The sequence below is a fragment of the Pteropus vampyrus genome, unplaced genomic scaffold (genome assembly GCF_000151845.1).
Source record: "Pteropus vampyrus isolate Shadow unplaced genomic scaffold, Pvam_2.0 Scaffold56, whole genome shotgun sequence".
NCBI lineage: Eukaryota > Metazoa > Chordata > Mammalia > Chiroptera > Pteropodidae > Pteropus > Pteropus vampyrus.
This window is the reverse complement of record NW_011888837.1, coordinates 522,737-545,595: the sequence shown is the minus strand read 5'-3', so window position 1 is coordinate 545,595 and position 22,859 is coordinate 522,737. Positions and strand designations below refer to the sequence as shown.

Here is a 22,859-nt window from a genome sequence, read left to right as displayed (position 1 = left end):
ATCAAAACTGACTGCTTTTTAATAAAAAGGCTGGTCATTTTCTGTTGAGCAAAGCTGAAATGAGACTGTCATAGACAGTGCCCCAAGAGCTACTTCAAAGTCACTAGGCCACACCTTTCGCAGAATAAATTCCCTTTAAGAATTTCATCATATGTTTTTATAATTTGACTATAAATAATGAACGAGGGACCTTATGCTGAGCTATAAATCTGATTTAAAATCTTCAGGCTAGAGAAAATCCTTAGATTTTATTTGGAAATAAACTGCATTCAGGGAGTTCAGTCAAGTTCTATTAGGTCAGACCTATAGTTCTTTTGAGTATGAAAGCACAAATTTCTTTAAACTTTCAGAATAGTTTTAGATATACAAAAATGTTGCAAAAACAATTCTTGGATACACATTTTACCTAATTTCCCTATTGTACCATACATTGCTACAGTATATTTGTCACAACTGTCGGTATGTTACCACTAACTCAATTCCATACTTAAATCAGATTTTATTAGCTTTTCCCTAATATCCTTTTTGCTCCAGGATCCCACTTTTTACATTTAGTCATCCTCTCTCAACCTCAGACTTTGCTTTTAATGACTGACAAGGACTACTGGTCAAGTAATTTGTAAAATGTCCTTCAATTGGGATTTTTTGAGGTTTTTCTCATGGTTAGGCTGGGGTTAGAGGTTTGCGGGAGAAATCACAAAGGTGTCATTCTTATTGCATCTTATCAAAGACTCAAATCAACATGACATGTCACTGATGATGTGAATTTTGACCACCTGGCCTAGACAATGTTTGCTAGGTTATTCTAAAGTTCCTATTTTCTGTTTCGATACTTTTTTTTTTTTAAAGCAAGTTACTAAACAGCCCACATTCGAGAGTTGGGGAGTTAGAATCCATCTCCTTGAAAGAACAGTAGTTACATAAGTTATTTAGAATTTTTCTATATAGGAGATATGCCATTTCCCCTCCCCTCATTTAATCCTTTGTATCAGCATGAACTCATGGAGTGTCGGCTTCTGGGTCCCCTCAGCAGACAGCAATATGTCTGTGTGCCAAGCCATATATGCATACATGTCTAATTACTTTCTGTATCCTTCTGGAAAGCATGATTTTTAAATATGGTAAAATGTACATAACGACCATTTTCAAGTGTACATTTTTGTGGCATTAAGTACACTTAGATTGTGCAAACACTACCACCATCAGAACTTTTTCATCTTCCCAAACTGAAATTCTACCCATTCCACACCCTTCTAACCCCAGAAACCACCATTCTACATTGCCTTTGAATTTGATTGCTCTAGGTACCTCATACAATTGGAATCACATATTTGTCTTTCTGACTGGCTTATTTAAGTCCTCAAGTTTTATCCATGTAGTATGTGTCAGAATTTCCTTTTTTAGGTTGAATATTTCATTGTATGGATTGCTATGTTTGGTTTATCCCTTCATTGCTCATTGGGCACTTGGGGTGCTTCACCTATGGCTATTGTGAATAATGCTGTTGTGAACATGGGTGTATAAATATCTGTTCAAGTCCCTGCTTTCACTTCTTTTGGGTATATACCCAGAAAGGGAATCGCTGTTACGTGGCAATTTCATGTTTAATTCCTTTAGGAACTATAATACTGTTTTCACAGTGGGTGCACTATTTTACATTGCTACAACAGTGCACAGGGGTTCCACTTTCTCCAAAGTTTTTAATTTTGATGAAGTCCAACTTACTTATTTTTTCTTGTTGCCTATTATGTATTTGTTGTCTTATCCACGAAACTATTACTAAATCCAATGCCACAAATCTGTTTTCTTCTAAGAGTTTTATAGTTCTAGCTCTTATGTTCATGTCATTGATCCAACTGGAGTTAATTTTTGTATGTTATAAAGGTCCAACTTCATTTTTTTCGCATGTGGATATCCAGTTTTTGCAACATGATTTGTTGAAGACTGTCCTTTCCCCATTGAATGGTCTTAGCGCTCTTGCCAAAAATCATTTGGACATACATGTGAGGGTTTAATGCCAGGCTCTATTCTATTCCATTGGTCTCTATGTCTTTTTATGCCAGTATCATTCTATTTTTATATCACTGTAGCTTTGTAGTTAAGTTTTCAAATCAGGAAATGTGAGACTTCCAACTTTGTTCTTTTTCAAGATTTTTTTTTTTTTTTTGCTATTTGGGTGCCGCTTAAGTCCATATGAATTTTAGGAAGGCTGTGTCTTTCTGCAAAAAAATTAGGATTTTTTGAGAGAGATTACATTGACTCTATAGATGGCTTTTGGTAGTATTGACATCTTAACAATATCAAGTATTTCAATTCATGAACACAAGGTATCTTTCCATTTATTGGTATCTTTACTTTTTTTAAACAATGTTTTATAGTTTTCAGTGTACACATTTTTTGCCTCTTAAGTTTATTCCTAAATGTTATTCTTGTTGATGCTATCGTAAATGGTGGAAAGCACAATTTTTAAGTAAGATAGGCCTAATATTAAGTCAAGGTGTTTGTGACTTGGTCCCCCTGCTTTTGTGGGTGGCTACACTAATAACAGATCTTTGGAGCTTTGTTTAAAAAAAAAAAAAAAAGGCTAAATAGCTTATGTGTGATTCAAACTAAAATCTCAAGTGGCTAATTACTTATTCTACCGTATAGTCCATGTATAGTCCACTGCCTCTTTTCAACTTAATTCAAAACTAATTATAAAATAACTTTTGCTAATTTAGGGTAATTCCTGAATTCCTCAGATTATCTGTAGCACCTAGAACACTGCTGATACATATAGGTAGCCAAAAATAAGGATAATGAAGAATCACAAATATATTTTAAAGGGAAAAAAAAGACAACAAACCAGGCTAAAATTATTGTGTTTTATTTTTCCTTAAAACTCAGCTTCACCAAGTAAAAGGCCAGACTTAGGAAATAACTCTTTCTTGGGCTGTAACCCTTTTCAGGAGATAGAATTTATCAAATACCACGGTTCCAGGATGTTTCCACCTCAGAATTCTAAACCAGTTACAGAATTTTATCTTCTTAGGTCTTAATTCAAATCAAACGATCTAGACACACATAACATAATCAGAATAGCATATACCATTTCTTTACTTCCCCTGCTGAATGCACTTCCCTCTTTTCCTCCATAGGGCTTGTTACTAAAAGATGTTTGTGTCTCATACTTGCCACGAAACTACCAGTTCTAATTCTTGGCTCAGATTAAGGAATCCCTTATTCAAGAAAGAATTTAATAAATATTCTGAGCTAATTGTTCTCAGCCACGGACAAATTAAATGTTTTACTTTACACCTGACTTAGCTTTGCTTTCAATGCTTATCTGTAAAAGTCAACACCTATCTTTGAAACTCTTAACAATTTCCATTATGACTTGGAGAAGGAGGGAGGGATTGGGGAAGAGAGTTGTTTTGTAGTAGGTGACTTTGAAAAGGGGAGATATTTACTTTTGAAGTCATTAAATGGAAAAACAGCAAATGTTCCTCCTCATTCTGATAATGAAAACACTAGCAAGCCAAGACCAGAAAATTCTGGTCCTGAAACTCCAATATATTATAATGTTTTAAGTACATTCAGAATTTATATTACTCTAATTTCTTTTCCCTGAGTCTGGGTTCACAGTTTGATCAAGATACTTTAAAGAGGTAGTTACTGGGGGTGAAAAGGAGACAATGTTTACATCTAGCAGCACCTGGGAAAATATCTAACATCTGTCATTTTGATCTGTTAACATTTATCTTTCTCCCTTGAATATGCAACTGTAATAAAGAAGATTATTTTCCTTTTTATTATCTAAGGACCCTCTCTTCTATTATATCTATCCCAGTATTATCATTATTCATAAAAGTGAGCAGCCATTCCAAAGACATGTTATAAAATAAACCCTTCAAAGTGGGGTTGTTTAGATTTAGAAGAGAGAGGCTCAACTGAGTAACATTTATTCATTATAGTTCATGAGGGAAAATGTGCAAAATTTCCAGCACCCCCAACCATTGCCTTTTCTCCCTGGACCTGGTTTATTTAAATCATTCCTTCTGACTCAAGTTGATGTTAAGATCTGGGCTCTAGGGAGTCCCGATATCTAACACAGGGAGAGATTTTGCTCCAGGTCTCACCCGCCAGTCTTACGATGGGCTATTGGAATACTGTTTTATTAGATGCTCGTGACAGGGATTGCAAACTCGCTCAGGCTTGATACTTGAAGGAAGAGGCAGTTCGTTTGTTGAACAGGCATTACAGAAGGTTCCTCTGCAGTTCTTACAAACATTCTACAAGGAGAAGTGGAGGTTAGGTAGGGAATAGAAGAGCAAGGCATAAGGATGCATGGGATGTAAACGGCTGAATACAATAAATGCTCAATACCTAATCAAGTATTGACTGAATGTATCTGACTAAACACAGTCTGTCTACATAGGAGCTTACAGGCTTACAGGCTTACAGTCTAGTTCTTAGATCTAAATGAAGAGAAGCAGTGATACAGAATAATAAGTACAGATAATACAAATTCTTTAGAACATATACTCTCATTCACTATAGTCAGGTAGGCAAATTCTAAAATTAGTTTGCAAGTACCTAAGCATACTCCAAGTAAGGCAGGCAGTGACTTAGCAGTGGATTGGGTAGCCAGCCTAAGATTAAAAAATTTGCTGAGCATGAACTGAAAGTTAATTCCTAAGACACTGCTGTGCTTAATGCTTTCCTGTGATGCTCTACAAGCACATCTTTGGGATACCAGTGCAGCAGAACAGATTCCTACATCCTGTGTTTAGGAGAATTACATCTCTTTATTAAGTATTTTGAATTTTTAGAGGCCAAGCAGTAGGACATCATGAGGTCTTTAACACTGTCACTGTTAAGACTGTGGTAGGGTGGTGCACATGTAGCTCCAACATTCCCCTACAAAGGCTGTGAAGAGTAATATCACCTATGAATAATCTCCCAAACAATTCATCTTCCTGAGGGTGCAGTGGAGGTAGGGGATCACATATTTAAAAGCCAGGGAAGAATTTTCCTCTGACCTACTACTTAGAAAAGCCAGAATTAGATTAGCTGTTTCTTCTATTTTGGAACATATTTCTATAATCACAACTTCCAATTCTATGAAGGCAGTTCATCTTTATCTGATTCTGCTAATTTAAGACTAGGCCATATTATAATTTTGCTTATTAAAATTCAGCATGATCACAAATGGTGGTAGGCAGGTTGTGATCCAGAATTTGTGCATGTTTCCTTCTCTCTTCCAAGCACTTGTTTCTTACACTCCTTTGTCCATGAGATTTCTTGAGGCTCTACTGTGAGCTGGGCACCGTATTAGATCCTGGGGGGTACTACTGTGAGCAAAGCACAGATGAGGCATCACAGACATTCTTTTTCAGTGCTTCCTTCACTCTGCCTACTCTGGGATAACAAACTGGGAAAGTGCTTAGGCAGAGTCCCTTGAGAATCTGAAAACAAGTGGTTTATTGGAGAGAGCTCATTTCTCTCTCAGAGGCTGTTTCTCCAAATAATTCAAACTACGCCCCTCCCCCAAACCTATCTTATCCATTCGAAGTAGGATGGAGGACTGGAAAGAGTGCAGACTTTGGAGCCAAAGTCAGGTTGCATCTCAGCTTTACCACTTATGGCTTGAGTAACTTTGGGAAATATACTTAATATCTCTGAGCCCAAGGTTCTTCATCTATAAAGTGATGGCACAAAGGACATAAACTTCGCAAGAACAGGACTTGGTCTACACTTTGCTCATTACTCTTTCTCTAGCACATGGAATAGCACATTCCACACAGTAAGCACTCAACAAATATTTATAAACTTATGTTTGTTTTAAATTATTTTAGTTGTTTATATTTAACAGGGATTTACTACCATGATTCACTATGACTGAAATAGGTACACAATAAATGCTTCCTCCTTTTGATTTTGTCTCCATTTTCTGCACTCTACACAGCAAAGTCCCTATTATTTATTAGAAGGGACCAGTGGTGGGTGAAGAGCCTGTTCATTTCTCACCACCATTACCTTTGTTAGGTTGCCATCTTGCTGGCATAGCTGACACATCTGTGACTTTTCAGAGAGCAGCGGTTGATCCTAAACCACATAACAAGCCAGTTAGTTTCCCTTAGCCCCAGAATATTACTTTCAGAATGTGCATTTTTTTTTAGTTATAAAATTAACATTAACAAAACCACACTACAGACTATATGGAAACTAAAGAAACAAATTACATACAGTCCCACCACCTTAATACAACTCTGATAATACTATCATCAACCTTGGAGCTCTTTTAATTTTCATAATAAAGTAACGTGATTTTATTTATAGAAAGAAAATTCAAATATATAAATGTAAAACAAAAAGTTAAAAAAAAAGCCCCATCCATCGTCTTGCTCTGCCATGGAGAATGGAAAGCTTAATTTTATATCCTAATAGATAAATGACAGAGGAGACTCAGACATAGTAGCATTTATCATGTTTCTCATGGGGTTGTCATAGACTATCTGTAAAGTATTTTACAACCATTGTTTGCATATTTCTAAATGATCAAGAAGTATTTTTTCTCTCCATTTTATATAAGGAAAACTAAGGGGAAAGTAGGCATGGTGAGCTCTCTTAGGTCTCATAGTATGTCAAAGAGAATTTCAAATAAGAAATGAGAACTGTTGTTTACTTAGTAAATTTCTCAAAGCTGTGCTACTCCCTGTGAGAGTTTCAGGCAAATGCATGTTTTTTAGGACATTGTTAAAAGGACAGGACACAGAAGCCTGTTTGCATGCATCTCCTGCCCACTCTGCCTTTTTCATAGCCAGGCATGGTCTAGCCAACTATATAATTTATACAAGATGCTTTAGAAAAGCAGACTCAGTTACCTGTTCATCCACAGGGTGAGACTGCAGCCTAGAATGAAAAATTAAAACCAGTAAAAACAGCAACTTACTACATTTCCATTTGTATCATTTCAAAAGCACAAAAAAAGCAATACCATGGTTCTTTTATGATTTGGGGACCAATATAATCACTAATACTGAATTCTAAAGAGAGGAAATTTTGGTTGTTAAATCTATTGCTCGAATCTGATCCTATGGTTCCTATTTAAAAATTGATTGAGTTATATTTTGTTTCCTTTTTACTACCAAGAAAATAGTATTTATTTTTCCAAACCTGTAAAACGCCAATGCCACACATTTTAATAGCTTTTTTCTTGATATTATAGAAATCTATTATGTCATGTATTAGTCGCCTCCCCCCCCCCCCCCCCCAATATTATTAAAATGTGAACTTTAGCAAATTAATCAAGGAAAAAGAAATGAATGAGATGGTCACATGAGGACCCATTCAGGTTGAAATATTTCTTCATGAGACTCAGCTGATCTAACCCTGATTTTCCCAACTTGAAAAAGAACTTAAAGAGGAAAGCAAAGTCTACTTTCAGTTCTAGGGAAAATGTACCACAGATCTACAGTGGCTTCAATTCGCTTTGGTCGAGTGGCAGTTTGACCACCACTGTGACCAGGTTTTCAGCTGTTCCTTGGACCACAATCCCAGGAAGACTGAGACTGTCGTAAGACTGGTTCAGGCCAGCACAGGTCTTGGAAGTAGCTATTATATAGTGCAGAGACACAAGACTTAAAAAGGGAAGACAGGATAAGTAGAGGCAACTTGGTTGTGCCACCTAGCCTCTGTGCACTTTTCAAGCTTTCTCATCTGTAAAGTAGGAATAGATGATTAAATTTTTCTAAGGAGAATTAAATTTGTAAGGAGATAATGAATGTGAAACACATGTTCAAACTGCAGAACACAATATAATTACAAGGTTGTATTGTCTTATATTTCCAGGGCCTAAGTCAGAATCTGGCATGTAAGACACTCCTGATAGTGACTTGATTTTAGTATGGAACGAGGCTGACTCTGAAATGTACTTTCAGGTCCTGGTTAATTTTACGGCCTTTCTAGTTCCCTTCCATGGCCCATGCAGAACTGTAGTTTCAGGTTGGTCCTGGATTGGACCATACTCTTTGGGAAAAAATTTAAAGACTTTGGAATCATTCTTAAGGCATTAAAGCCTGGACAGGGACAGACTCCAAAAACTACACTGTACAGTTAGTTCCCTTAAAACCCCTCTCTAAGATATCTTTCCTTATTACTAACTTTTAATTTTTTTTTGGCTGTTATATAGACAATATTTTTAGAGCAGTTTTAGGTTCATGGAAAATTGAGCAGAAAGTAGATTTACCATATATTCCACTCACCCTCCTACCCTCCCCCAATATCAACATTCTGCACCACAGTGGTACACGATGTTACAACTGATGAACCTACGTTGACACATCATGATTACTCCAAGTCCATAGTTCACTCTGGGGTTCACTTTTGGTTTGTACATTCTATGGGTCTGGACAAATGTATAATGACATGTACCTATCACTATAGTATTATACAGAGTATTTTCACTGTCTTAAAAAAACCTCTGTGCTCTGCCTATTCATTCATCCATACCCCTGGCAACCACTGTCTCCATGATTTTGCCTTTTCCAGAATTTCAAGTAGTTGGACCTATTTTGTTTTTTCAATGCAGTGGCACTATATAATATTTTGTTATATACCTGTATGCTAATATACATAATTGTTAAACGTCAATTTACTGGAAACAATCCTATGCTCTTCATAGTGAGCAAATCAGATGAAGAATTAAGAAAAAGGAATAAAGTCCAACTGTTTGAGACCCTGAAGAGAAAGGAAATAGGGGCATTAGAGGATTTGAAACACAGCTGCCTTAGCACACAGGTGGAAACAAATTATACTCAAGTGCATTAAGAACCTCAGAAGTGCTATGACTTGTGCTTCATTATCTTGTGATACCAAACCAGCAAAGATTAGAAATACTTTCAAGTGATAATTGGAGTTTTAGGATTAACCAGCTAAGAGTCAGGCCAGTTTGATCACCCTTCTTTTTTTCTAAAATGGACTAAATGGGTTTATAGTTTAATATGTTACAATATTTACTTGGTTTATTATTTACTCACTTTCCTTTCAAATTATCTTTCTAAAATATTAATATTACAAGTCAGTGTCCAGTCTTGTGTCATTGCCAATGTATAGTAAAAGCTCCCTCTTTCCCATCAATGCAAAATAACTTTATATCTTAGTTAATACTTTATTAACAAACACCTGTGGCTTTCTTCCAGGGGCTTTTTTAGTTTAACATTTTCCTCTTGAATTTTGTGCTTCCCATCCTGCCAAAAGAAAACAGCCCAATTTATTAATTATTCAGAAAGCTAAACGATGATGTTGCAGACATTTTTTTTTCTGTATTGTGTTAGCTTCGGTATAAAGCTAAGCGAGTTTTTTGTTTGTTTGTTTGTTTTTAGGGAAGGAATTTAACTTTCAAGATATTTTTCCTCATTCTTTGTTCCAAGTAGTTTCTTAACAAATTATTATGATACAGTTTGCAAGAAATGGTTTTCACAGTGGATATTTTCTTTAATTCTTGAGATTCAAATAAAATTCAAAATGTACCTTTTTACTTGAAAAGTGGGCTCAAGGTATCAGTTACTTCTTAGAAGAAAAAGATATTATATATAATTATATATATGAATATGTATAATTATATATATAAATATGTATAATTATATATGTATAATTATATATAATAATATATAAAATTCTCCCCTATCAGCTGAGTGCTGGAAAACTGACAGAACCAAGCATGGCCATATCCAGCAGACTGTGTAATCCGCTGTACACTCAATCAAGCAGATGCCTCAATGCCATGACAACTTCTACAGCTTATACAACTTGAGGAGTTTTCTACTCTGAAATGTCAATGTAAAGTTCCAAACTGCATTTCTACCAATGCTCTTAAGCCCTGCTTAGGCAGCTTCTAGGAATAAATTCTTTCTGTGGCACACACATACTGTTGCCTGCCTTGAACTGCTGGCTATAAGCCTCCAAAAGTAGAATGCACATTCTTAGACCACTCAAGTATCGAGGAAGGGAGGTCAATACAGTATTTAACCTGCTGGAAACCCTACTGCAGGGCAATTCGAGATTGAGAAACACAAGGCCTAAATGGAAAAACAGGGTAAGATAGGCCAAGATTTTAGTAAACTTGTGTAAGCCCTTATAAGTACATTTTGTTTGCTAAACTAAAATAATAAAGACAGCATGCTACACAGAGAGTGGTAGTTTGTACACTAAATTAGCAATAACAAATAGTATATAATAAATTTCAATTTACCATTCTTTTCTACTCTCCAGAAAATTAGCAGCTTACTCTCTAGAAATTTTAAGTAAGAAACTTAAATTTAACCTACTTTGTTATATATAAATGTACAAAGAAGGTAATTTTTCTGATTTTATTATTTGAAGAGGCTGGGGCTCCTGTTTTCTAGGTTCCAGAGACGATCATATCCAATTTTAGCTCCTTCACTGCTACGGGTGCTGTAGGTCTCTTCCTAATACTGTGCTGAAGAAACTTCTACTCCTGCTCTTTAAACCACTCTACATTACTTTCCCTTCTCTAAGCCTAGTTCCCGCTTTTTCTAATTTTCCCAAGAGAAGTACTTTGAGTGTGCTAAAACTGAAATCCTCATGATTTTGAAAAAGGTGTACAAAAGCAAATCCACATTTAAGACAATTCTGTTAAAGGAGAACTCAGGGTTAGGGTGGGATTACTATACCATACTATTAAAAATATTAGCCAGCAAAAGAAGTCTAAGAAACACATTTTTGTTAAGATATTGAAATAATCTTAAAAGGAATAATAGGGGCACTGGAAATCATGGTTATTAATCCCCTTTTCCAAATGAAATCAAGTTAGAGAGAGCGTCCTAGAGGTAGACTCAGCATCAAGCTTTCATGTGTTCACTCCAGCTCTAGCCTGCCATCCACATGCTTAAGGCCATAGCAATTAAGCACGTGTTCCATGAGAGGAAACTGTCTAGCCCATCAAGGTAGCCTCTAAATATTAAGTAAATAAACAAAGGAAAAACAATTGTTACCGTTTTGGGTTCTGGCTTCTGGGAACCCTTTCCTGGGGTGCTTCTGTTGTACTGTAACCTTCTTTCTCTTTCCTGTTTTAGTTCTAACTCAAGCTGGTTCCTGGGATAGGTGGGAGAGGAAAAGGATGAACATTTGGATTTCTGTACCCATAGTCTCTAAAGAATACCAAATCCTTCTCTTAAAGTTCAATAATTAAATTTTAATACTTGATTAATAGAAAGTTACCACATATATATGGGCACCCAGGTTTTAAAGTATTAAAATACACTATAATAAAACCAGTAGTATTAAAATACATATAAATTTAATCTTTCTTAGATTAAGAATGTACTTTTAGACCACAGGGAAGGAGTAGGGGGGAAGTAGATGGGGTATAAGGGGTCAAATATTTGGTGACGGAAGGAAATCTAACTATGGGAGGTAAACACGCAATGCGATATATATATAACATACTGTTGAATTGTATGTATTGAAACGTATTAGATTTTGTTGATCGACGTCACCCCGATAATTTTTAATTTTAAAAAATGCACTTTTAGATCTCCCAGTACCTGAGGGTCACCATTCTGAATATCAGTGTTTAATATTAAGTCTTAATGAAAAGTTGTAGATAACTGAATAACTGAAAGACAGTATTTATAAATTTCAGCAAAATATAGTATGAAAGCACTGATATTGTAGTCCCATTTTATATTAATTAGCTGGTCTCTCTCTACATTTATGTGGTCAATTCCCAGCTACACCCCTAAACCACTTCACTAGTGTCCTTAGTAGCAGCTATGTGCTTTTATATCTAACAACAAAGTTCTATTTGTAGTCAGTGGCTTCAGCACAGAATTGAGTCTCATTTGAGAGATAATATGGAAGAATGGTTAAGGGCCTTGAGTCAGTGAGAGGTTTTTAGAGTGTTGCTACTTATTAGCTTAATTGTGTGCAGTTGGACAAAGTTAACCCCTCTAAGCTTTAATTTCATCTGAAAATGGGGATAATAAGTTCACCTGCTAATATACTAATAGGGTTGAGGGTAAGATGTTAGGAGAAAATGCATGTGAAGTACTTAGTTAAGTAGCTGGCACACATTAAGAATCCAGGAAATAAGTTATTATTAGTGCTATGTTGGTTATTAATTCTCTTACGCCTTCGTTATTTTTCTGGGGCCTTGGGTTCTAACTTCCTAATTCTTTGATCGCAAAGGATGTTGACAAGATTTTGGGAATGTTAATGTATGTGAAGCTTTCTGAATTCTAATTCCAGAGAAAGGACACTGCAAAGACAGAAAGGAGATGGCTGGATCATGGGCCCCCTTCTCTTGCTGTCTAGCCTTGGAATTACCCATGACCACCCTGTTAGTGCAAGCCGCCCTCTCGTCACCGCTGCCTGGTGAGCTCCTCTACTTCCAGCTGCAGACTGTTGATCTTCTCTCCGAAGTCTTGCTTGAAGAGCCGGTTGTCCAACTCAGCAGACTGGCGGCATCGCTCAGCCTGGCGCAATCTGGATGTGAGCCACATGAACTTGTGATAAAAAACAAAAGCCATGGTGGGGAGGAAGACCAAGTTCACAACACAAAATAAAACAACCCAAGGAAGAACGCATGGAAAGACAGAGGAAACAACAAACTTTTCAGGACAAAGGGAAGACATTATGGGGGGAAGATGGAGAAGAAACAAATTCTAAAGAAAAGCAAGATGAAGGTGAACCAGGCAGAGGAAAAGTGATTTTCCATTTTTTTTTTATTCTAGTACTACAGTTTACAGCCATTAGATGATAAACAACAAAACATCACTTTTTAGAAATTCCATATCCAAAGCCAACCTCAAGCACACAGTTATTAAAGTTAAATCCACTTGTTTGTTTGTTTTTATTTCCTAATTAGTGTGGTATTTTATATTTGTTTACACACTTAACTGGAACTTGCAAATGGGCAACTACATTCTTATATGTGGAATTAGGACATTTTCCTGGTCCTTCCCCTAAACCACAAATTGCATTAAATCATTAGACATCATACATCAACCTTTACCCAGGCTCTGGGTTATTATGTAAGGCAAAGCCTTTGTCAGTTTAGCCATCTCTTTCCTTTTCCATTCCTACCAAGTGGTATGTGACTAAGTGGACAAACGATTCAGCACCAGGCCTGTAAAAGATTCCTGACCATATTCTCTGGAAGATCCTGATGTATGTTTTCTGCTATATGTCCTATAACTTTGCACCGAAAAAGAATGTTCTAAAAGGTGAAACATCTGGGACTCTATGTAATAGAATTTGGAAGCATGCTATGTGTAGTCTTTAAAATGTTTTATTTTGCTGTTTAAGCACTCCTTCCAAATGCTCACAGAGAAGGCGACTTGCCACAAAAGGTCGATGAAGATAACAAGAGGTGCAAAATTATAAGAACTAAAATAAGCTGAAGAGCACAGGATCTTCCATGAGGTTAGTCATGTACTCTTTGACTTGATTTTGGTTCAAGTCTGCAAGGACCTATAAAAGCATAGGTGAAATCTATTGTACTCTTAATTTCTGTTTTTCCAAGAAGGTGGTAAAGAATTGCAAGAGCTGGAAGCAAAGGAGTTATCTCTGTCCCTGCCTAAGCAGCTGAAATGCTGCCAATCATACCAGAATGAGAAAAAAAGAGAAAAAAATAAAAAAAATTGCCACAACTTTTTGAATGAAGGTTTAAGGAAAGCCTGTCCCTCCAAATCAAAAGTCGTTAAAGAAAAAAATCAAAGTATTATATGATTATTTACATTGTAAAGCCTAGAAAGTGTTATGCCTGTGTTCACTTGGAGAAAGAAGCCCTGCAAATTATTGTTGATATCTAGTGGGGATCTTTATTTTTAGACTAATAATAAAGAATATAAGTTTATAATTTACCTATTTCCTACTCTGAAATGATTTTCTAATAATTAGAAGGTTAGTTTCACAGAACCTTTAGGAACTCCCCATCAGAACAAAAAGTAACAGAAATTCTTAAGAAAATGTTTCCAGCAAGGAATGACATGCAGGAAACCATTACTTGTGTCAATACCTTGTCGTTTTTACTCCAAAAGGGAAAAGCAGGATAGATTCTTAAAATATGTACTGTATTTTTTTATATAGGAGAGAAGTGTTTTCATTAAAATTGTTCTCTATGAACTACCTAAATAAGAAGTAGAATTGCAGGAAAATGGCAGAGGTAGAGATGACAAATATTAAGAGGGTTTTCCCAAGCTTCCACATTACTGTGTTATCATAAGTTATCTAATCACTAACTTTATCTCTATGTACTTTAAAGAAATGTAAGGATGCTGTTTCCCTCCCCACCCAAAGTTACTAAGGCAAAAAAGTTGCAAGCAATCTTGGTTACTGAGAATAGGACTGTAGTGAAATACTAAGTACTTATCCTGGCTTGGGGATTAAACCTATATAAAGAAAGTGAAAATGGGTCACGGCCTAAGAGACACAGAACTACTTTAGAAGAGTCCAAGTCCATACGGTAGTCACCTCCAGTTCATCACATCTCAACGGCAGTACAAGCACGCTGATACAGACAATGCACCAGAATCGGATATCATCAGGGACTGGGTTGTAAAGGCATCGATAATATGTGTACAAAGCTTCAATTCCCTAGGCTTTTTCTTAATGGAGTATTTATTTATTGGTCAACTGAGAAATAATTTCTCAAAGTTTATTTGGCATTTAATTAAGAACTTATACTAAATCTTCTAACTCTGGGGAGAAAATAAAGAAGAAAAAACACAGCCTATATATCAAACTTTTTTAAAAGTCCAACAAATTCAATTTTTGGTGATATTTTATAAATATCAGAGCCTAAATATAATAACTTTCTTCCTTTTACAATTAAGTTGTGATATCAGACTTGCGAGGTGACCAACTGCAAAATGCCTACTGATGTTTTGGAATCAATTTATTTGCTGCACTATTTAAGGTCTTTGCCTGTTTCACCAAATCCTTTTCACTAAATTAATAAAATAAAAATAAAAATTGAGTGGAAGGGAAATGAGAAAATGGATAAACAGGAAAGACAAAAACAGCAAGAGAATTAGTCAGTTTAATACTTGAAGAGATAAGTCATTATTTCAGTTCTGTCTGCTTTAAATTCCAAGTTAAAAAAAAACACTGAAAAATAATTTAAAAAATAGAACATTTCAAAAACACAATTTATGAACACTAAAATCAGTTTGTTGAATCATAAACATGTAACTGCTTATGGTAAACACTTAGATAACTTCCTTGATAAACCAATAAATAATTTTTTATTTAAAATCAGCCAAACCAAAATGTTAAAAATAAAAAAAATTAATGTTCAAAAAATAAAATAAAATAAAATAAAATCAGCCAAACTAGATGTTTCAAGCTTATTTATTAATTTTCAAATAACTTCTGAGTTAACATTAATATGCAGTGGCCACTGAGGACCCTCCCTGGTCAAGAATCATTTAGATAAAAGTCATCCATTCATCCATTCGTTCATGTATCTACTAAATGAATGGCTTGTACATTCAAGGCACTGTGAACTAACCTCAAGGAGTGCACATTCTCATCAAAAGATACAATAAAATACATCAAGAGTTATAAGGTAAGGCATAAAGTGAGATGTGCTATAAGCAGTATGGACAGGTACGGATATAAGGCCATGGGAATCCCAACAAAGTTAGACTGGCAGATTATTTTTAGCTGGGAAGAAGTAACAAAGGAAGCTGTGAGTAGGTGTCATCTGAGCTCGAATGTAAAAAATGTATCTGAAGAACAAGGGAGTGGGAAGAGGAAGGGCATTTCCAGTGGATGGAACTATCAAGAAAGAAATGAATGGGAAAATGGGAAGTATGTCCAGGGACCAGTAAGTAGTTTAGTTTTGTTCAAGTGCAAAAAAAGACGATCAGTGAATTTATTAAAGGTGGCAACACAGGCAAGGCAACACTGAATGACCATGGGTGCCTGAGCTTGAAGTCTCAGCCATTTCTCTTGGCAGCTGAGTCACCAGAAAGAAAATGGTGGTTTCAGACCAAAAACGAAACAAAATTAGCAGAGGGAGAGGATGTATGTTGTAAGCTGTAGGTATTGGGGGGAAGTAGCTAGTCAGAAGATGAAAATGCAAGACTGGTTTCCAGATGGAAGACAGAGCTGGAGACAGACAGATTTAAGAGCTGTGGGTAGGAGGTGACAGTGGAAGCTATAGAACTGTTCAGGAGAAAGTAGAGAGTAGAGGAAGATGGGGAGAGGAGAGAAAGAGGTTAAAGTTAGTAAAAGGGCCCTCAGTATCTCTACATCACCTTGCACTGCAGTATTCAAAGACGTTAGTGATGAACAATAAAATAACAGAACCACAAACATATTTAAAAGTAGCTTTCACCCTTGCTACATATCCCCTCCCCTAACACATGACGCTAAAACAGGATTAAATGAGAGGGTTATAGTTGCACTATTCAAACAGTCAGGAAAGGCTGACATTTCTTAAAAAGGTCTTCAGTGACATCTTAAAAGACATAAAATTGTATTGGCTTTCTTTCGACCCACATGCCTGATGTTAAGTTGGGAGAATTTCATATACTTTCACTTTGCCAAATGCATAGCACATTCTCTTCACTTCTAGCACTGAAGAACCAAAGTGTTTCACTAAAGAAACAGCACTTTACCTTTGTTCGAGTTGTTTAATGGTAGCAGCCATCTGATTAGTCTTCTCTTCTAAGCGACTGTTTAGTTCACTTTTCTGCTTTACTCCTAAGTCTGAACTCTGTTATGGAAAAGAACTATGGGTGATGTACATATAACACAAAATCCTGGAATAAATCACACATGCCTTTTGAACCCAATAGTAACTGGGAAATAGAGAAATAGAAATGTCTATGTATTTGTATATCAGTTAATTCCCAAGTGGAAAAAGAACAAAAAGCAATGTTTAAACTTAGTAGTAGTATATGCAGCTTGGTCACAAAAATCAACATCAGAAAGTTCATCAACTTATCATATTCCAGTATAAAAGCTAATGGGATACAAAACTAACTCAGTTGGCAGGTTAGACTGCAGAGTAGAAATTATCTTGTAGGCTAAAAAAGATCCCTTTCCCCATTACAATTTGAGAAGTGGCTATGGCTTTCCAGAATAGCAATACAGGATCCCGCGATGGTCTGATTCCTAAAGTGGTTTATTGGCAGCTAGCCTCAAAATGAGATGTGACTCCTTCCTCTTGTATTTAAAGTGTGAGTCTAGAGAACAAGAGAGGCAGAAGGAAACCTGGGATTTTACTGAGCCAGTGAGCCTATTTCCATTTTCCCTACCTGTAGCTTAAAGGCGAGTTCATGCTTGAGAGCCCTGAGATCATCCAGCTGCTGCCGCAGACACACCAGGGCATCCTGCTTCTCACAGACATCCTTCTCCAGCATCTTCATAGCCAATTCCATCTCCTGTCTCATGCTGATCTGGATCTCCAGCTCTTTTTCAACATCCTGCCCACAAATACAAATAAATTGCTTACTTTCTTCATCTAAGCAAAAAACCATAAAATTCCATAGGAAAAACTCTCAGATCTAAATATTCTGGCAAAATAGCTATAAAGCTATTATTCTATGCAGAAACATTAACAACAAGAATAATAATTAGGATAATTACAATAACATTTATTCAATATTTTGCAAATCTGAAAAACTTGGTAGGCCAAAGAGTGCTATATAATATGTCTAAAACACACATATTTAAGGTGCCTTCATTAGATATTAAGACAGAAAACTGATGTCATGTCTTATTATAGAAATATATATAAAGTGTTATAGTAGTCAACATAAAATGAAGCGGTTGCAATTATCTTCAATTTGGATATTGTCGACATATTCAGAGCCCAAAGAACCTAAAAGACACTTTGGATCCCCAGGGTAACATCTCAATTACTAGGATTGGTTAATAAGGCTAACATTCATTTAACATGAAAGCCCTTTTTGTTTCAACTACTGTTATTGCAACATTATTTGGATGATGAAAGATACAAAGACCTGAGGTTCTTCTGCATTCAGGCCGAGCTCAGGGTACACCTAGGACCTTACCTACTTGCTTGGTTTCTTTCCTTTTTTAATGAACATTTCTCTTATTGTGATACAAAGATGTTGAAAACTTTATGTAAGATTTTTATCACATGCTGCTGAACTGAGGCACTCCACTGAACATAATTATTAGCATGACAGAAAATAAATCAGACTGCTTCTTAAAATGCTGACATGTATTATTTGTAAGACCTTTCCTATGAAAAGTATTTTGAGATCTAATTCCCAAACACATATAGAAGGAAAATGATAATTACTTTGAAGATGTTAAAATAATATTGTTTTCTCAGAAAACCTGAAATTCTGTTCCATACACTATTAGTTTGTGATAATTTTTAGTACGCAGCAGGTCATCCCTTATTATCATGCTTCTTCCTATTCTCAGAGACATTATTGGTGGGGGATCCTTTTGTTTGTTATACTATCTAAATTGCAGGAATAGTTAATATACTAATACTAGGGGTGTATTATATATACTGATACTTGGATAAAATCTATTACAGGAGTATTATTCTTTATTATATATGCTAATATACATGCATTTTTAATTTAATTTAAATATCTTAAGACTAATAGCGATGACACATTTTTCTATTTATGTATAAGAACAAGAATAAATTCAGAAATAACAGCTAAAATTAGAAGAGTACAATTCTTCATTAATGATTCTTAATTAGGAGAAGAGGAGGTGCCACCTCCAAGGAATGAGGGGAGGGGGAGTTACATCATTTAAAAAGTATGTTTCATATACCTAATGTTTTTGCAATACAAACTATAAAAGCACAAAAATAAAGATTTGACTTTGCATGATGAACACATGATGTAATATGCAGATGATGTAGTACATAAAATATTATTAACCAATGTCACTCTAATAAATTTAATATAATTTAAAAATCCTACTGGATGTTGAGAATGCTCAGAAAATGGACTCAGAAAGCATTATAGAGAATATGAGTTAACAAGAGCGAGAAACAGTCTTATAGGATCCATAAAAAATTGTCGGAACATTACTGATATTCCTGATCTAGTTCTGTAAGATAACACCCTTGAGTAGGCTGTTAACATTTTAACATGTTCCTGCATTATCAGAATGTAAGCAAAGTTTACCAGTCGTAACTGTGTCTCCTCCTTTAAATGCTTTCTTGCTTCACTTAGTGCTTGCCCTTCTGAAGTTCTGTCTTGCTTAGGACCCTTGAAAAGGTAAATAAACAGTACATATTTAAGGATTTAAAGAATCTATACAGTTGGTTGACACCAGCACTGCTATTTATTAAGGAAAAAATGATCATATCTAAGCAGGTATGACAATGAATGAACACAACAAGGAAACTGAAGATGTTTAGTAAATTAACAATTATTAAGCTGAATTTCTGGAGATTTCTTGCCATTTTGTTTAAAGACCTAAGAGAGTTTACCAAACCAAGTGGTGGCAGTCTAAAAATCTGCCTCAAAAACCAAAATAGCCTTCACTATCAGCAATGATTTGGGCCAAAGATTCAAATGGTAATATGTCCCTTTTCCAGAGATCTCACATCTGGTGTCTCCAACCATTCACAGAGATCACAGCTAAAAATAAGGTTATCAGAAAATTCTTCTGAGCAGTTACAGTTGTTTTCACACAATCCACATGTTAAAGTCAAACATGTTACTCATAGAAAACTACTTCAGTCCTTATTCAGTCTAGTTACTTACTCTTTAGGAACAATTTTAATAACTGGATATCTGGATCTTAAGTCACAGTAGGTTAGAAGCATGCGGATAAAGGAGAATGGGGAGATCTTTCTAAAGAGAGCAATACTAATAGGAGTAAGAAGTAAGAGATGCCAGTGAAATTGTAAAGGGCAGGAAAAAAAAATACAGCATAGCCATCTGGAAATATTTAAGTAAAGGTGCTAGAAGCTCTATCAATTTCAATAGTTCCCTAAAGTAGCACCATTATAATTTAGTATAGAACTGCCAATGTTGAAAATTATGATCTTCAGTCATCATGAAGGGCTAAGTGTGTTAAATTATATCCTCTACTTAAGAAGGCTTAGAATTGTATAATACAGAAAAGGTTTGTAAAATATCTATTCAGACATATATAAAAAGTTTGGTACTCTTAAAAGGTAGTTACCTAGAAAATTCATTTATATAGTAACTTTCCCAGTGGTAACAGATAAACACTTCTTATAAAACAATAACATGATCTAAAATAATGGTATATTTAATATAACAAATATAACACTTATATGCAATATAAATCGTTAGTACATAAAACAAAAAACTGAATTAGACCATTTCTTGAAGTCTCTAAACAGATGTGGATGGCACTGAAGGCAAAGAGCATCTGTGAAAGGGGCACCACCCTCCCAAAACCATCATCATTCACTCAGTTTTGCAGTCTCAGTAAAAACAGTGCGCTTGATGTATGTGAATGCGCGCTGCTTCCTAACAGTCCTCTAGAGGCTCCCCCAACAGCTAACACATTCACATGCTCTCTGGGAATATTTTATAAATCCAATAAAATTAACCTTCCGATTGGATTCCAATATGTAGGAGCTTTCCTCTTTAACTCGTTCCATTTCTTCTTGCAAGGTAATAATCCTATTGTTTGCAACTGCAAGCTGTTGATAAAATTAGAAAAATAATCTTTTATCTTTATTAACACAGGATAAGGTAATTTGTGATCTGCCAGGACATGATTTTCAGGCTTAGACATTCTTAGAAGGAAAGAAAGCTATCTATAACTCCATAAAAATGTCCTTATAGGGAACTGAAGAGAAGTATTTTGAAAGTAGGTTAGATAAAAATTATCTCCTTTTGCTGCTTTTTGAATAAACTTTTTTCAGTACTAGAATGTTAAGATCATTTACCTCAAGGGTATCCTCATGGATAACTTTTATAATTATATTTAGTTACAATATCCATTTCTAAAATGTTTAAGAGGTTACCTCATGTCTTGACCCATCTTATAAACCCTCTATAAGACTTTATATAGGTGATTTTTAAAAGAGTAAAGAAATGAACTCCTAAGTTCTCACTCTAAAAGGTGCCATTAAGCAATAAAGGGTTTTCATTTTAGCACCTAGAAAGGTAAGTAATGCTATTCGAAAAGTATTGCTAAGGGGAAACACTTAGATACTCACTCCACAGGAGAGAAAAGTAAAGTGGAAACACTTGTTCTTACTCCATATCTATTGACTTCTATTCCCCACAAAGAATCTGAAGGTGCCTGCATGAGACTGGGAAAGGAACCAAGTGGGCTCCTCTCAGCTGGGTAGGGTTCCCTTTTATTATTTCTCCACTAGCAGTAAGTACAGTTTCTGCTTGGTTCCTGTTCTGATGTGTTAAGTACAGAGGAGCTAGGGCTCAAGCATGCTTTTCAGAGGCATGTGTGAAGGCCCATTTCTCTCTCTGCTCCATTGACCTAATAAAGTGTAAAGAAGTAACTCTGGGCAAGTGTGTCTGCTCTCTAGATCTGAGTGCACCCACAGGCAGCTTCTTCCAAGATCTCAACATCAGAGAAAGTATCAGGAAATGATGACTGTACATCCAAGTGGGCTTTCTAAACCGGCTTGACCAAAAATAAAGTGGATATTTATGTATCTTCATCAGCTTAATTCTCATTTTTTTTTTTATATTGGTTCAGAACTCTGGAGGGAAAAAGAAGTCTGTTTTTGTTTTTCTTTAAACTGGTCTTAAATCCAAAATAGACGGAAATGAGAAAAGGCAAGCCTCATTAGCTTTATTTGCTCTTTATAAAGCCTACACACAAAGCTTGCCCACCTCTAAAAGTTCAAAATTTTAAGACAATAAGTCTTATTGGTAAAATAAATAAGTCAATGAAGAATAAATATGTTAGTAAAATAAACCTAGGTCAGGAGGACAAATCTTGTGACTGAGAAAATGAAATTAACAACTACACTAAGTGGGTGCAATGTGTCAGGCACTGGTCTAGGCCCTTATGTATTAAATCATTTAATTCACACAAAAATCTTATTGTTTTATCATCCCCATTTTACAGATAAGCAAACCAAGGAATAGAGGTTTAAGTAACTGGCCCAGGATTAGAAAGCTAGCAAGAAAGCCAGAGCTGGGACATGAACTCAAGTAGCCTAGCTCTAGAGAGCATGCTTTGTTGCTATGCCACATTCCCTCCATATAACAGCAGTAGGATCACAATAGAAAATTTCTGTGCAGAATATTTGAAAGTCTTGGGGGATCAAATTCTAAGAGTCATATCTATAAATTAAAGTTTTAATACAATTTTAGAATCTACACCCAAAAATGAAGAACACAGAGCTGAGTAATAAGGAAGGTGTTTTAAAGTTATAATGTTTATTCTGAAGAAAAAATGATTAAATAGCATTTCCTGCCTAGTGCTTTAACTTGGTTTTATTTAAATCAAATTTATCCCATTGTATGTAAAAGAATAGTTAGAGAAGGTAAAGTCTTTGCCATTAGAAAAATTTTTTCGAGGTTTTTGTTTGTTTCTTTTTTAAATAGAAACATCTAATGTCATTAAAGAAAACAATATGCAGTTTAGCCCTTGGTAGATTAGGAAAAAATACATTAATCAGAAGTGAAACATGAAGTTATTTTTCTCTTCTTATTTTATGGACTTTTCTCTAAGAGTTTTCACATATATATTCTTATCTGATCTTCAGAGTAACTGGGATGGTAAAAGAGGAATTATAAACACCCTCATTTGCCAGCTAGAGAACTGGGCCTTTGGAGGTCAAATGACTTGCTCATGACATGTAAGCAGCACATGACATGTAAGCAGCATGGCATGTTAATTAGGAATTACCGGTCTTCTGACCAGTGATCTTTATGTTATCTACC

The 22,859-nt window shown here is 35.5% G+C and overlaps 1 protein-coding gene across 5 annotated transcripts in view; it reads right to left on the bottom strand.

Annotated features, from left to right (window-relative positions):
* Positions 1-2,850: 2,850 nt before the first annotated feature.
* Positions 2,851-22,859, bottom strand: part of RUFY3 (RUN and FYVE domain containing 3) — a 69,595-nt gene continuing 49,586 nt past the window's right edge. For 2 of the 5 annotated variants that reach the window (XM_023530860.1, XM_011360508.2), the window contains exons 9-13: positions 20,546-20,638; positions 19,140-19,223; positions 17,274-17,441; positions 16,632-16,729; positions 12,711-14,953 (exon numbers count right to left, since the gene is read on the bottom strand). In XM_023530860.1, coding sequence (XP_023386628.1) covers positions 14,881-14,953; positions 16,632-16,729; positions 17,274-17,441; positions 19,140-19,223; positions 20,546-20,638 — 516 coding nt within the window. In that variant the 3' untranslated portion in view covers positions 12,711-14,880. Of the gene's footprint in view, positions 4,272-6,018; positions 6,088-6,866; positions 6,895-9,146; positions 9,231-10,997; positions 11,098-12,369; positions 12,510-12,710; positions 14,954-16,631; positions 16,730-17,273; positions 17,442-19,139; positions 19,224-20,545; positions 20,639-22,859 lie in introns of those variants that run through there. The other 3 variants (XM_011360505.2, XM_011360506.2, XR_002780420.1) reach the window with 3 other exon arrangements.